Source organism: Anabrus simplex, chromosome 3, assembly GCF_040414725.1.
Source record: "Anabrus simplex isolate iqAnaSimp1 chromosome 3, ASM4041472v1, whole genome shotgun sequence".
In the NCBI taxonomy this organism is placed as follows: domain Eukaryota; kingdom Metazoa; phylum Arthropoda; class Insecta; order Orthoptera; family Tettigoniidae; genus Anabrus; species Anabrus simplex.
Genome location: NC_090267.1, coordinates 10485684 through 10502990, shown reverse-complemented (window position 1 = coordinate 10502990; position 17307 = coordinate 10485684). Strand labels below are relative to the sequence as shown.

Here is a 17307-nt window from a genome sequence, read left to right as displayed (position 1 = left end):
AAACGTATAACGAGAGTGATAGCAAAAATAAAAATTGGAAATGGTCATTTTGACCGCTGCGGTAAACCTAGTGTTAACTATAGTAGAGACTGGACTTTTGTTTTGATTCATCCATTGCACAAGAAGGAAACGTGACCAACATGAACACTTATCAAGGAAACTCACTGGTACCTGTCACAAGATTTTCTCCAACTACGACAATACCACGGGGGATTCAGAAAAGGGTGCTCTTGTACTGAACAGATACTCAATCTGAAGTCAGTGCCCTCTCAAGTAAAAACGGCTGGTAAGATATACACCACAGTCTTTGTCGACACTAAGAAGGCATATAACTCAGTCGAGAGACCTACTTTCATGAAAATCCGGCAGCAATTAGCACTGGACCACAAGACTCGTGGATTTCAAATAACACCAAATCACGAGTGAACGCTCTCAGAAAGTTTTGAAACCAAGGCAGGTGTAAGACAAGGAGACAGCCTCTCCTCTTTCCTCTTTAAAAGTGCACTGGAAAAGGTAGTAAGAGAGTGGCAAAAGGAGTTAACTAGACTGGGGATACCATGTATTATTTCTATGTGACACAAGTGGAATGGACTGAATGTTGATTTTCTGGCATTCACTGATGACCTGGATCTTCTAATTCAACAGAATCAATAGTGAAATAACTCAAACAACAAACAGCAAAAGTAGGAATACTCATTTCATTTGAGACAAAACAATACATCAAGAACATCAGTGAATCTCCTTGTACACTGAATCTGCAGCAAGGAACGATCAACACATCCAACAGGTTAAGTACCTGGGAGAATAGCTGAAACCCAGTCTCTTTGAAAGAGTACGGAACGCGGTTAGTGCTGTGTGTGTGTGCTCCCAGTTTTCGATCATTAGCAGGTGTAGTAAAAGCATAATTTGTTACGAAAAAAAGTGAATTTCAACTTTAAAAGTGCATGTTGTTTACTTCACGACATCACTCAGTGCTGTGCAGTGGATATTTTAAATATAAACAAAATGTAATTATGGGAAGAGACAAGAGGAATGCGGCCAGCCAGGGAACCAGGACCGAGATGGGGCCTGCAGATGGAACGGTAGTGAAGCTACCCTAGCGGACAGCATTGTCCAGCAGGTAAGGAAACCTCTACAGTCCAAAGACATTATCTCGGCTATCGTTAAGGCAATAACTGAAAGTAACACAAAGGCCATGGCTGAACAACTCAAGGCCACCCTGGACTTCAACACTGAGATTATCAATGAACTTAAATTTGATATTAAAAATAGGGAAATTGAACTGAAAGCAGTGCAGGATGAACTCAAAAAGAGTACTGATGCTCTAGAGCAATATCAACATAGAGGAAGTGTGCGTGTTAGGAATTCAATACTCACTGAATGAGAATTCAGACAAACTTTCAGACAGGTTGTTTAAAGATAAACTTGGACTTGACATTGCCGTGCAGGAAATTGATAGGTCTCGCCAAGTTGGCAGGCCGGGGCTGGAAGTGAAATGGCCTATAATAGTGAAATTTATAAGCTATAGGAAAAGAGAGGAAGTCTTTCGTAAGAAGCGCAGGTTAGCAGGCACCGGAATCACTATCAGGGAGGACCTGACTGTGGCTCGGACTCTAATATTAAAGGCACCTGTGAGTGAGAAATGTCTGGACAATACGAAGTGTGTTCAAAAAAAGACCGAACTTTGTAAATTGCGCGCAAACCGCAACATTGAGCAAGTTGTGACTGTGGCGACGCCTAGCGGCAACTTCTGACAACAGACCGCTGCTTTCCGCATTCCATTGCCTGCATTATCAGTTGAGTTAGAGCCTCTGAAGTGATTGTGTGTGTCACATGTTCGTCGAATTCTATAATGAAACAGCTTGAGGAACAACGCGTGTGCGTGAAGTTCTGCTCCAAAGATGGGAAAACGTTTGTGGAAACATTTGAAATGTTGAAGCTAGCATACGGGGAGGAATGCATGTGTCGTACACAGTGCTACGAGTGGTTTAAACATTTCAAAGACGGTAGAACGTCTGTCACTGAAGACCCTAGGCCTGGGCGACCTTCCACATCAACAGACGACCGCCATGTCGAGAGAGTTCGTGAAGTGATTCGTGGAAATCGTCGTTTGACAGTCCGAGAGGTTGCTGATCAGGTGTGCATCAGCGTAGGATCATGTCGTGCAATTTTAACCGAAAAACTTCAGATGCGCGTCAGTGCTAAATTTGTCCCTCGTTTGCTGACTGACGATCAAAAAGAGAACCGAGTCAGCATCAGTCAGGAAATGCTTGCTAACGCAGATGCTGGTGACAACTTCCTGAAGAACATCATCACTGGAGATGAGACGTGGGTGTACGGTTACGATGTCGAAACCAAAAGGCAATCATCACAGTGGTTGGGGAAATGTTCTCCTCGACCGAAAAAAGCACGAATGAGTCGTTCAAACATCAAGGTGATGCTGATTGTGTTTTTTGATTGGAAAGGCATTGTCCATCACGAGTTTGTACCCCGAGGCCAGACAGTGAACAAAGAACTGTACCAGAATGTTTTAACGCATTTGAGAGATGCTGTGCGCAAGAAGAGGCCTGAACTGTGAAAAACAAATCCTGGACGTTGCACCATGACAATGCGCCAGCACATGCCTCTCTCTCGGTCCGCAGTTATCTAGCAAAACACCAAATTCCTGTTGTGCCCCATCCGCCCTATTCTCCCGACTTGGCTCCAGCAGACTTTTTCTTATTCCCCAAATTGAAAACCACCTTGAAAGGACATTGTTTCCAAGACATTGAAGAGATCAAGGAGAATGCGACAAGGCAACTTCGCGCCATCAAAGAAAGTGCATTCCAGGAAGCATTCCAAAAGTGGAAGAAACATTGGCAACATGCTGTTGATAGTGCAGGGGACTATTTTGAAGGGGACAGTCTGTGAAATGATGTAAGCTACATCATAAAGTTTTTCTAGCCACAGTTCGGTCTTTTTTTGAACACACCTCGTAGAGGGAATCCTTGTAAAAAGAGGGGAAACCAGACGTAACATAACAATGGATGAACTGAACTCTCTCAAATAAATGAACAATACCATAGTGTAGTATCTCACCCTGTGTCTGTAGATTCTACTGTGAAATAGCTTTCTAGTTCCTTAACTGTTTCTTTCAATGTGATTTCTTTATTTGTAACAAATTCGTAAAACAGTCGTGTAGCATTCACAAGTTCCACCCACAACTACAAACTCTCTCTCTTCTACTTATTTCTGAAATGCTCGCCGGCAGGTGCACTTAAAGCCTGGGAGTACAGCATGTTAGCAAAACCCTATTCTAGACTAACTCTTCAACTGTATATTAGTGTAATTTTATTAATCGCCTTATTTTATTATTATTATTATTATTATTATTAATATTTTTTTTTGCTAGGGGCTTTACGTCGCGCCGACACAGATAGGCCTTATGGCGACGATGGGATAGGAAAGGCCTAGGAGTTGGAAGGAATCGGCCGTGGCCTTAATTAAGGTACAGCCCCAGCATTTGCCTGGTGTGAAAATGGGAAACAACGGAAAACCATTTTCAGGGCTGCCGATAGTGGGATTCGAACCTACTATCTCCCGGATGCAATATTATTATTTATTTGTCTTTATTGAAATGTTCAAACATATGCTAGGGGCTTTACGTCGCATCGACATAGATAGGTCTTATGGCGACCAAACATATGCTATGTGTATATAATTATTTGTGCGTGTGCGCGTGTGTGTGTGTGTGTCAGTGTGCGTGTGTGTGTTATCAGTGTCTGTTCCAGTAATGTGTCATCTACCCTTTAATCATGTCAGCAGCCGGTGTCTTTGAAACTACTGTTACTGCTGACAAGGCATTCCTGAATGTCATTGACCAGAGTGTATTCCTAGACGACAATAACCCTCGTATACCTTCACCAACTGCTTCTAGCCCTCAGCCTACTGAACTGCTATTGAAACAATCACTGTCTCCGTTCTTGGGAACTCTATAGTGTTGCCATATCAATTCCATCTCACTCCTTAGTCACACAGATGAAGTTAATTCGAAAATAACAACCTGTAATATGCATATTATGTTTATTACTGAAGCCTGGTTGTCCCATAAAATTAGCTCTACCCTTGTAAAACTAGAAGGATATACTCTCTATCGGCATGATCGCACTGCCAGGAGCGGTGGTGGTGGTGTAGCAGTGTACTGTAGAGATGATATTAAAATAGAATAATTATTAAATCATCATCTGGCATCACTCCACATACGGAATATATGTTTGCTGAGACCATAATTAACCGTCAAAAAGTATTGATAGGAATTGTCTATAAACTACCGAATGTTACCAACATCTCGGACCTTGAACCTGACCTTCTCAAACTAGTACCAACCTACGAACATATACTACTTCTTGGTGACTAACTCAAAGATCTTGGCCCTGATTGGCAAACCAGACCGAATCAGCAAACTATTTACCTCCATCAACATGACGATCTTACCACTAGATGCAACTAATCATGTTCATACACTTAGATATACAAGCCATATGTGAATTGACCTCCTGATTACAAATAACCTGCATAAAGTTCTTACGTACAGTCAATTTCCTGTACCTGGCATCTCAACTCATGACTTAATTTACCTGTGCTAATCCCTACGTGTACAAAAATACAAAGCTGAATGCATTAGTTATAGGGATAAAAAAAATATCGATCTACAACTAAAAAATGATGCGTACAGTTTACCTTTGGAAGATATAAAGCAGTTGCAACACACAGACATGAAAGTAACAAAATTTAAATCTCTACTCATAGGACTATATGACAAGCATGCTAAAGTTAGGCAAGCTAGAGTCACTTTCTCGCCTGCACCTTGTTTAACAAGTGATATAAAAGCAACACTAGATCGCCATGACACAATGTTCCGTCGATACAAGGAAACAAATAATGAAATAGATTTTGAAGACTATCATCTTTTATGTAACAGAACAAAGAAATTAATTTGCAACAGCAAATTTAATCACATTAAAAATGCAACAAAGAACTTAAATGCACGTGAAACCTGGAACAAACATCGAGCTGTGGGAGATGGAAAATGCAAAGAGCCAACTTTATCTCTCGGTACACTTAACTCTCACTTCGTTACTAACCCAATAAAGGAATCTCCACCTCAAAATCAAATCAATCTAAATGAAAGAATCAGTGGCCCTACAGAAAATGAACATAATTTCTCTTTTCACCCTGTCAGTATAAATGATGTAAAGCGTATTTTGAATTCAGTTAAGTCATAAGCTAAAGGAGCAGGCTTCATAAAAAACATTTTTGGCACGGTCCTACCAAATATTACCCACATTGTAAACCACTGTCTCACCACAGGGACGTTTCCAACTGCATGGAAGGATGCTCTAGTAACCCCAATATTAAAACATAAAAGTACCACAGCAAATGCGCCATCTGATTACCAGCCTATTTCGATTCTAACCCCTCTCTCAAAAGTTCTTGAACGAGTTGTACACGAGCAGCTAATAGAATTCTTAACCGGACATTCTCTCTTTGACCCATTGCAATCTGGCTTCAGAAAGGGACACAGTACTACGACTGCACATCTTCGGGTACCAGATGACATAAGACTAGCAATGGGCAAACGGCATGTGACGATACTAACACTCCTTGACTTTAGTAGTGTGTTCGACACGTTAAATATAGACATACACTGAAGAAAAAAGAAATTGCAACACCCAGAAGGCGTGGTGCTACATTGCTGCAAATGAACATACAGGACGAGTGTTCGGTTGTGATTCGATGATTACACTTCCAAGTCCCTCTGACTGCAAGTTTGGACAACAATCAATACAGGATGTGCCCACCACAAGATGCAATACATTGATGATACATGGACTTAACAAGGCCCTGGATCTCTTCCTGACGAATTGTGGCCCATGCTTGCTGCACTGCACGGGTCAGTTGTTCCAGAGTTGTGGGTGGCTGAGGATGGTCGGCCAGTTGTCGACCCATCACGTCCCACACATGCTCAATAGGACTAAGGTCCAGGGATCTGGCGGGCCATTCTAAGGTTCTGATGTCGTGGAGAGCTTCTCTGGAGATGCGTGCAGTGTGAGCCTGGGCACTGTCCTGCTGAAACATCCCATTAACAATGTTCGCCATCATAGGGACAACCACTGGATTGAGCACCCTATCAACATACTGTCGAGCAGTCATAGTCCCCTCAACAAGCACCAATTGAGATTTCACATGAAAGCCAATAGCTCCCCAGATCATAACGCTTGGTGTTGGCCATGTGTGCCTCTCGACAATAAGATCTGGGCAGCCCCTCTCACCGGTACATTGGCACACACGATTCCGGCGATCACTGCGGGCAAGACAGAAGCGTGATTCATCACTAAAGACGACCCTATGCCATTCGTCGACCCATGTCAATATTTCTCGACACCAGGTCAGTCTTACACGTCGCTGTTGTGGGGTCAATGGAATACCTTCTGCAGGGACACGGGCTCGTAAGCCAGCTGCACGAAGGCGATTACCAACCGTCTGTTGTATAACGTGGAGTGCCACAGCTGCTCAAATTTGCGCTGCTGTTGCATGGGATTCCATCCGGGCCATCCGAATGATGCGGCGATCCTCTCTCACAGGTGTCAGTCGCGCTGGGCCTATGCCAGGTCTACGAGTGTGGGTACCTTCATTTGACAACTGCTGCCATACACATTGTACCGTAGATGCCGGTCGGCCAACACGTGCAGCGACAGTCCTTAGCGATAATCCAGCCTCACACAACCCAATTATCCGAGCCCTCTCAAACGGCGACAGTTGTTGACAGTGTGCTCTTCTCTGTCATCGAGGCATGTTTGACGGGGAACACTTCACTGCACAGACTGCAAATCAACTACGCTACACCAGAGTCCGTATACTGGAGTTGATTCCTCCGCGACCATTCACGTGGGGAGACCTGTAGCAACAATCCAATGGGTCCGAAACTTTGATTGTTTATATACCTACATGGCATCGTTCCATATCTTGAAAATCACCACAAAGGACCAATGCCTTGATGGTGTTGCAATTTCCATTTTATTAAGTGTACTATTATCGAAGCTGCGCTTTCTGCATGTCGGCCTGATAGCCCTAAATTTTTTTTAGTCATACCTTACAAATCGTCGCCAGTGAGTAGCAGTAAACAATCAAAGATCCCAGTGGGCTGTGAAATCATTCGGTGTCCCTCAACGGTCTGTTCTAGAGTCCTTACTGTTCATCTTGCATAGTAATGACATAATTTCCACACTTCAGTATTGCAACTACCACTTATATGTGGATGATCTGCAGATATACAAACACACCACTACAAACAATTTACATGAAACAATTCAGCATATTAATTCAGATATTGAAAGGCTTACCGCCTATGCTAAAAACAACCACTTAATCCTAAATCCTCATAAAGCACAAAGTAATATCATAGGAAACTAAATTATTACATGTAATAAGCAATATCAATCCTTCTCAAATCATAATCAATGACATACCTTAAAAATGTAACTAATCTTGGAATCTTCATCAATGAGAATCTGACCTGGAATGAACACCTAGCAAATGTATGTAGAAATGTTCATGCAACTCTTTATCCCCTGAATCGTAACAAAAAAATTTTTCTTCAAAAACTTAAATTAAAATTAATCCAAGCACTACTATTCCCAATTTTAGACTACTGTGATACGGTACTAGTCAATCTAAATGCTGAACAAGCTTTGAGACTTCAGCGAGCACAAAACTCATGCATACGATATGCCTTCCAACTGCGACATGACGCTCATGTTACACCATATTTCAATACATCGGGATTGCTTCGCATAAATGAGTGAAGGAATTTTCACCTAATGACACTTGTTTACCAAGTACTCTCGATGAACACTCCTACTTACCTCTCTTGTAATTTTAGTTTTCTTTCCTCATTCCATGAAATTAGTACCAGCTCTGGTTCTCTAGTTGAAATTCCACTAATACGAACGAATTTCTACAATGGACATTTGGCACTTTACTTCCTCTCATAAATTCAATTCTGCCTGCTGAAAGTTTCCTGGGAACATAAAACTGAGTTGTGTGAGTCATTGTGTGTATGTTGTGTGAATGGGTTTTCTTCATTTTTTATTATTATTATTATTATTATTATTAGTAGTATTGTCACACAAATTGCGGTACTGATATGTAGGCCCAACTTAGGATTATCTGTCCATAGTATTATTTCCTTTCAGAATTTGTATGTCTAACTTCTATGCTTACATTTATAAATTTTATTGTTTATAGTGGTTAAGTGTAAGGGAGGGCTGTGAGCTCTAACTTCGCCACAAACGTAAATCAGAAATAGATAAATAAATAAATAAATAAATAAATAAATAAATTATCAACTCGAGTTAATAAGTTACAACTGTCCAAGAACGCCTATGACAAAAATTGTCTCTCCCACAACACTAAAATGAAGCACTACAAGTCAGCCATTCACCCGAATCCTTATATCCTTAGGATGTCTAATATTCAACAGGGAGGGACACACAGACAAGCTCAAAACTCAGGAGAGAAAAAATTGAGGTAGATATTAGGACCAGTCAAGGAAGGGAATGAATACAAAGTGGATCCAACAAAGAGCTCTATAAATAACATGAAAAAATCATGCATGTAGCCAGGAAGAGACACCTAGCATTTTATGGACATGTATACAGGATGCATCCTGCCAGATTGACCAACCAGCTGCTTGTTTACTGGCAAAAGAGGAAGACCCAATCATCATGGTTGATGGAAGTAAACAAAGATCTGCAGGAACTGGGAGGAACAGAAAGGGATATACAAGACTGGACATCTCTCAGGAGGATGCTTAAACAAAACAAGTTCCAGGACAAAGCAACAAGAAGGAAAACAGGTACTCTCTGGACAAAGGAGAGAAAGGAACACAGCAAGAGAAAGGGCAAACATCAAAACCCACCGCAAATGTAATAGTTGAATATCGTGGTCCTCATTCGGTCTATACGAAACAAGAAGAAGAATAATGATAAGACACATCTGAAGACAACCAGGACTTGTTCAGTTACTTTTCAAGTGAAGTGTAGGTGATATGAATGGTAGGGATATACCAAGATAAGAATATGACAAGCAGATTAGAGCAGACGTAGGATACAGTAGTTACGTAGAAATGAAAGAATTACCACAGGATAGGGCAGTATGGAAGGCTGCATCAATCTATGGACTGCTGACTCAAGAAACTACATCAACCACCGCTCAACTGATGGCCATTGACAGGGACATGCTACATTGTACAGGAATGAAACTAGGCTGCCATCTAGATGTGTCATGCAATGAAAGGAGGCACAATTAAACACCCACTAAAGTACTCTTCAAAAGATGACAAGTTTATGTTTCTTGTTATGTACCGAACTTTATTGAAAATGAAAATTAATTCTAGATTTTAGAATGCAATAAATCATTTGGAATAACCCTGTATAATCACAACCTAAAAGAGTAGTACACTATGAGATTTCATTTCCAATACTAGGACTAATTCCTTTAATACAAATTTTTGAACATGAACTGAATTCCAGTCACTACAAAGTAACCTGGAATTATACTTACGAAATGTCCTTCACGCCAGACTGGTTCCTTCTTAATCTCAATTTTCTGGTCCATTTCAAACAGCAGCAGAAGTATTTACATGAATTGTCTACTGAAACAAGAAAAAGAAAATATATATATTATTATTTTTGGAGTCAAAGTGTACAGACCAACGATGTACGACTGCATGGAATTCAAATCACAGGCATATGGATTTTATTTCAAACACCTCACATGCACTGGCTGGGACTGAACCATGGGCAACTTGGTGAGAAGCCAGTGGCCACTCAATGTCTGTAGACTGGTTTGATACAGATCTCCATATCCCCATATCGTGAGCTATCCTCCAGGTACATAGACTGGTTTCATACAGATCTTCACGCCACAGTATCCTGTGCTTACCCAATCTTTTCTATGTAACTATTACATCCCCCATCTGTTCTAATATGTACCAATGCCCAACCAAATTCCTACCCCATACACTTCCCTTTGAAATCAGCTGATTGATTTCTGGGTTTTGCAACATGCATCCTATTAATCCTTTCTTTCTTTCTAAATGTCAACTTGTACCAAATTTTTCTCCTCTTATCAACCATATTCGCTATCACTTTATTTCTGACCTGAATGATCCATTTGACTTTTGACACATTTCAGTAACATTATACTTTCTAGCAACAACATTTAATATATGCTAGATAACAGATCCAACTGAAACTATGGCGGTGAGTTTGTCTGGAGCATTACCAGTTGACATACTGTGTATTTGCTGAGCAATGTGACAAAAAGACTTGCCTGGCCATGGCAAAACCACAGACAATCCTGAGTTTATCTACCTCTTACAGAGGACTGCACACGGCCAAAGAAAAGAATTAAGCAAATTTGATGCGTATCATACAAGTTTGAAAATGGACAGTTTACACAACGGATATTAAGAACCTATATAATCATATGATGTGGTGTAACAGAAGACTGCTGAAGGTGAGATGGGTACATTGAATAACAAATAATGAGATAATGAATCGAATTGATGAAAGGAAATTAATTTGGTTACATTTAATGAGAAGAAGAGAGAGAATGAGAGGACACTCAGGAATTTTTCAGTTAGGTTTTGAGGGAAGTGTAGATAGTAAGAATAGCAGGGGTAGAGCATGGCATGAATATGACAAAACGATTAGAGTTGGTGTAGTAGTTACTTAGAATGGAAAAGGTTAGCAGGGGATAGGGTGGCAAGGTGTGCTGCATCAAACCAGTCAAAGGACTACTGATGCACACAACAATTAATACCTTTCAGATTAACATCCTTTAAACACAATTAATGTTACAACCCCACAGATTCTGTTTTGAATAGTATTTAATACATCTGAAATAGACATTCAGGTTATTGGGTTGTGTGGAGTACATCTAGTAGAGGCTATATCACTATAAAAAGTCAAAAACACACCTGTGGGAATTTAACGCATTACCTCATGTCATATGATGTCGACTTGTAGAAGAAACTGGCGTTCAAGCGACCGAAATACAGTTAAATTGAAATTTCTGCATATGGCAGCTTAGACGGTTTGGCACATTGGTGTTTTTATTTGCAGAGAAAAGTGAAAAAAACCACAATTCTTTAATGAAACGAGCCGTACAGAAACAACATAATTACGGGGATAAAACTGCCCTACAAGTTAGTCATAACTGAGTTAGTAACCAAAAAGCAGTAGTAAAAACAGAACGCCACTTCGAAACCGAAACGCTTACAGGTAATTGCCGTATTTGGACAATTATAACTATTACGGCCCTCTTTGTCCAGACGAATATACCCTCGGTACTAATCGCTTACTTAATAATTATACCCAGGATGAAGTTGGGTTATGGCACAGAAAACGACCAGTCATATGCCGCACATCTGAGTACCTAACGCAAAGCATCAACTGCATCAAAAGTTGAAACAACCAGTTAAGCAATGGAAACAAATATTCTACACAATGATACAAACACCCAAGTAAGTCATGCAGGTTTTCACTCGAGATTGAACAACTGTACCGCTAATTTGGCTGGAAACGCACTGAATTTTTAACGGCAATGAAGCAACGTAACCATCGCACTGCAAACTGCTCTATAATTATCGCAGCTTGCTTATTGACAAGTGTGAAGAAATCTTTTTCTTCTTGATATTTGATTGGGCTCGGTATTTAACTAACACCCAGTTCCAATACTGTATGAATGAAACGAGTGTGAAGAGATACTACCCTACCAATGTCTTCTAGGTTACTCCTTCTTCTTCTTCTTCTTCTTCTTCTTCTTCTGCTTCTACTTCTTCTACTTCTGCTTTTCTTCTTCTTCTTCTTCTTCATCTTCTTCTTCTTCTTCAGCTTCTTGTCCTTGTTCTTGGTTAGTTGTTGGACATCGTCGTAAGACGCAACGTCCAGTCACTAGTTTGCGGGTTAATTAATGTCTGGGAGAGGTGCCAACGTTAGAAGAAATTAGTACACTACCTACGAAAGAGTAGGGTTAGCTATGTAATGAAGCTAATTACAGCAGGTGATGATGAAACTTAGGAAAATACCTATTTTATTTAGGCTAAGCTATCAGGGCATAACACAAAAACACTGGGATACAGGGTTCTAATTCTTCACGTCTGTGTGGTCTGTCACGACGTCTTACTACAAACAAACAAGACCGGACCACAAATAGGGGTTGGGATGTGAAAGTCCGTACCTAGAGGAAAGGAAAAGGTTACAACTGGATGTTACAGATAACTAAAAAATTGAGTATTAAGTCTACAACGCGAAAAGCCGTTTGGAACACTAAACACGAAACATTTAACGGCAGGTGGTGACCCGCGTTAAGAAGCTTAGCTATGAATTCACGACGTTGATGTTCATATGTCTGACACTGAAAAAAGATGTGATTTACATAGTGCGACTGTCAAGGAACTCAAATCTCTCCCCTACCGCGCGGTAATCTTTCTTGCTACCATCTTCACAGCCTGTCTTTCTTTGGGCTACTTCCCTTCGGCCTGGAAGACTGCCAAGATGGTGGTCATTCCTAAGCCGAGGAAGGACAGGTTGTTCCCGCAGAACTATCGACCTATCAGCCTTCTTTCTCACCTTTCCAAAATTTTTGAGAGACTTATTCTCCATCGTCTCAGGGGTTACCTTTCTACCAGTAATATACTGCGACCGGAGCAGTTTGGTTTCCGGTCCAAACGATCTGCTCCCCTAGCGGTTTTACGCTTAGTCCAGTATATTACGGGATCATTCAATATACGGCGTAGTGTGCCAGCGGTCTTCTTCGATGTCCAAAAAGCTTTTGATACCGTCTGGCACGACAACCTCATCGTCAAAATCGCGGAACAATTTCAGGTTCCCACGTTTTTGGTCAAAATTATTCAATCTTACCTCAGGAATTGGCGATTTTTTGCCACTTGTGAAGGTGCCAAATCCACCCTTCGGCAACTCCTTGCGGGCGTGCCACAGGGTGGAGCCCTATCACCTATCATCTAGGCCCTATACGTGAACGATCTCCCGAAGGTTCCTGGTGTGGAAGTTCAACAGTTTGCGGATGACATCGCAGTTTATACCGCTCAGCGACGATATTGCGATGCCACCACCAAACTTCAAGCTTGGATCGACAAATGTTTATACTGTTGTACCAAGAACAGGGTAAAAGTAAATCCGGAAAACACCCAAGCCATTCTGTTTTCGTACAGACGGCTGAGATTTCGTCATCTCCACATCCGTCGTCGTGAGTTGCCATGGCTGAGCAAGGTGAGGTACCTTGGCTTGATCATCGATAGGGGCCTCACCTGGAGATGGAATATAGACCAGGCCCTCCAGAGGGCGTATGCCGGGTAGTGGCCTTGAGCCCCCTTCTCTTCAACAAACACCTAAGTATTAGGATCAAGCGGTCACTTTACTTAGCGTGTATCCGGTCCATTATCCTCTATTTACGTGAGGCCTGGTGCTATATTCCAAAGACGCCTCATGGTCGTCTCCAGGTGCTTCAAAGCAAGGTGCTCCGCCGCATGTCCCGCTCTCCATGGTACAAGTCCAATCTTCGCATTCATCGTAAGCTTCACGTTCCTACACTGTTTGAACAGATCATGAGGGTTGTTTCCCAGTCGAGCGACGAGGGCATCGCCCTGCTAAAAAGGGTAATCAGGACCAGGAAACCTAATACTCGTTTCAAGTACCGGGGGCCCTGGCTCCTGTACAACAAATTCTAAGTTTCGACACAGCCTATTCATTCTCACGTTCCAAATTCTGTTTCTTGAGAGGGCTCTTCTCCCATGTTAATACGCGACGTCACGTAGCGATGACGGGGTTTCAGTTCTGACCTGCCCTCCTTCGGACAGGACAGAGTGATTTTTCCCCCACTCGTGCAGGCAAAAAGCGATTTTCCTGGCTCATCAGGGGTCCATGGACACCAATGAGTAAAAAGGGCACTATATTCGCCCTGGGGCTCCCATCGACTCGTTACCTTGGAAAAAAACGTGATTTACAGTACCGACTGCTCGTCCGGATGGACATAAGTTACTTTCGATAAGATTAAGGCGATAGAGATGTGCAGGCGTACAGACATGGTTTAGACGGAGCCGTATGATTGTAGTAATATGACGCCGAGTGTAGTTACCAAAAGCGAACCACGGTTTATTAGCAATGTCAGGCATAAGCGTGAATAAGTGCTTCCCTTTAAACTGGGAAGTTAGGCGCCATTCTGCACTCCACTGATCGTGGATGAAGTGACGACAGTGTTCCCATAAGTCTGTGTGTGGAACTGCGATGTAGTAGTCTAATCCGGTACCCAGAGCTGCCTCTTTAGCTAGGTTATCTGCTGTGATGTTACCTTGTATTCCAGAATGGCCCTGAATCCACGCGAATAATACATTAATATTACGGAGGGACAAGTCATTACTTAATTTGCGTAAATTTTGAATGTACCAATTATTTGTATGTTCGGGATTGTCTAAAGCCATCAAAGTGCTTAAGGAGTCAGAACAAATTAGAGCTTTTAATATTCCGGAATATTTTATGTACAATAAAGCCTGGCGTATTGCAAATATTTCGGCCGTGAAAGAAGAAGCTAGTTGTGGGAAAGTGTATTTTTTGTTCACAGCCAGTTGGGGGGAGTAAAATGCAGCACCTACACCAGTTCGAGATAGATTCTTCGAGCCATCAGTGTAGAAAGTGATATATTGCTCGTGGGTACACAACGCAAAATGAAATAGACTGTTCGTGACATGACTATTTGTTCGTAGTATTGGAGGACTATTTTCGAAGATAGTGTGAAGAATGTCGGGTTTAAATGTACTAGCTCGAAAAGGTATAGAGTATTACGGGTGGTTTAATGTTTGTACCATGCTAGTACGAAAGTGACCGAATTGGTTAAATGCCCATAATAGAGCCGGTTGATGTTCTTCATTAACATTCCGGTTTTGATAATATTCGTGCAACAGCTGTAGTTTCGGGAGGATTGGGTGGCGATATTTATTTAATTTGTTTAGAAGATATTTGCTGGCGAGTAGTCGTCGTCGAAACTTTAATGGCGGTTCCGATGCTTCAGCTAAAAGTGCGTTCGTTGGGAGGAAGACATAGCCCTCATGATTAAGCGGAGTATTTTAAACTGAAAGGTATCAAGTTTGCGTAGGTGGCTAAAAGATGCTATATCAAGAAAGTGACAGCCATATTCGAATACTGACCGGATGATATTTTTATATACCGTAAGAAGGGCATATGGGTCCGATCCGCAGGTGCGCTTAGTGAGAGATTTAATGATATGATATTTAGTTTCTAATTCGGAAAGAATATATTCGATATGTTCTTTCCAGCGTAATTTGTTATCAATTTTAATTCCTAAATATTTGATCGAAGTTTTGATACTAATCTCACGAGAGCCAAAGGTAACTGGCGTATGATCATAATTTCGTTTCCTCGTAAAAATCATTGCAGAGGATTTTTGATATTCTGTTTCTAAATTATGATGTAGAAGCCATCTATGGAGGATCGTTCGTGTACGTTCAATGGTAGTTCAATTGCCGATTCTTTAATGGAATAAATAACTATATCGTCAGCATATTGTAGGATTCTAGCCTGTTGAGAAATCACCCGCTCTAAGTCAAAGGTATATAACAGATATAAGACAGGGCTCAAAATATCACCTTGTGGGAGACCTTTGGAAGTGTAGCTAGAATCGAGACTCTGGCCATTGTTCTTTATAAAAATATGACGAGTAGTGAATAATTGCCGTATGATATTAATAAACGAAAGAGGAAATTGCCACTTATCTAATTTGGCAATAGGTACTCCGATGTCCACATTATCATATGCTCCTTTTATATCGAGAAATATAGCCGTCAAAACGTCACCTCGACTTCGAGCTAGTAATAAGTCTGTAAAAAATATATTAAAAGCGTCTGCCGTACTGCGGTCTTTCAAAAACCCAAACTGATAGACTGGAAGTATATTATAATATTCTAAACACCATAGAAGACGGTGCAAGAGGATTCGTTGGAAAGTTTTACGAAGGCAGGAACCCAAAGCGATCCTTCTATACCCGTTGCGTCTTGAGGATGTTTACCTTTTTTTAATAGTGGTATACTGTAATTTGAAAATCGTTCCAATCGACAGGAATTGCATGGCTATCGAGTATGGCGTTGAATGTATTTAGCAGCGTTTGCTTAGCGTGGGACGGTAGATATTTCAACATTTTTATAAGTTATAGAATCTCTGCCCGGACTAGTATCTTTTCGATGTTCGAGTGCCATATCTAGTTCATGGAGGGAGATATTCTGTAATAGAGTAAAAATCTTGCGGAGGCAGGTATAAAACTATATTCATAAGAAGGTTCCACGTAATCTGGTGTTAGTTGGTGGTAAAATTGGGCAATACCGTTAGGGTGCGATTGAGAAACAAAATTTGTGTGAGCGTTACTTAAATGTATGATGGCTGCCCATATATCTTTGATAGGAGTGTGTCGATTGATAGATGTGACAAATACCTTCCACGCTGTTCGTCGTTTTTCATTAAAAATAGTCTGTATAGAAGCGACAATTTTTTTATATTGGATATAGTGATCATAGGTGCCGTATGTTCTACAAGCTTCTAAGGCAGCTTGTCTTCGACGAACTAAAGCAGCACATTGGGAAGCCCACCAACGAATAGAATTGCTCTGCATTTTAAAATGCTGCTTGTGTTCAATGGGGTGATAGGTATCTAAATAAGAATGAATAAAGGATAATAGTAGATCATAGTGAAGAATATGTGGATTTCGAATTGTAGAGCGTATTTTATCTGCGAGAAAGGTCGTGAATAATGTAGAATCAAACGAGCGGAGATTACGGGATGCAGTAAAGTGTGAGACATTCCTGTGAACCTGGGAATGGGCAAATGGTCGCTTTGATAGGTATCATAAATTACACTCCAATTTGTTTTGTGTGCCAAATCAACTGTGCAAATAGTGAGATCTACTGCACTTTTATTAATGTTAGGAGCTGTTAGACGAGTACGAGAACTGTCGTTGAGGATAACCAGTTCCTGTTTTACGGTGATTTTTTCAATATTCCTCCCTTTGGGGAAGCTAGATATGCTCCCCCAAAGAGGATTGTGGGCATTAAAATCACCAGCTATGAGAGTGTTTTTTTTGTGAAAATTGCGATATCCATAGGGCATAATTACCTTTTATCCACGGCGGGCAGTATATTGAAACCACGTACCAATCTTGAATTTTTACTGCAAGGGC

The 17307-nt window shown here is 41.1% G+C and overlaps 1 protein-coding gene across 1 annotated transcript in view; it reads right to left on the bottom strand.

The window, feature by feature from the left end:
• The window catches only part of LOC137496913 (gastrula zinc finger protein XlCGF57.1-like), a 56721-nt gene extending 45038 nt beyond the window's left edge, over positions 1 to 11683 (bottom strand). Inside the window, exons 1-2 of the mRNA XM_068226774.1 lie at positions 11046 to 11683; positions 9604 to 9694 (exon numbers count right to left, since the gene is read on the bottom strand). Of these exons, the coding sequence (XP_068082875.1) occupies positions 9604 to 9657 (54 nt within the window). The 5' untranslated portion in view covers positions 9658 to 9694; positions 11046 to 11683. The remainder of the gene's footprint in view (positions 1 to 9603; positions 9695 to 11045) is intronic.
• Positions 11684 to 17307: the final 5624 nt, after the last annotated feature.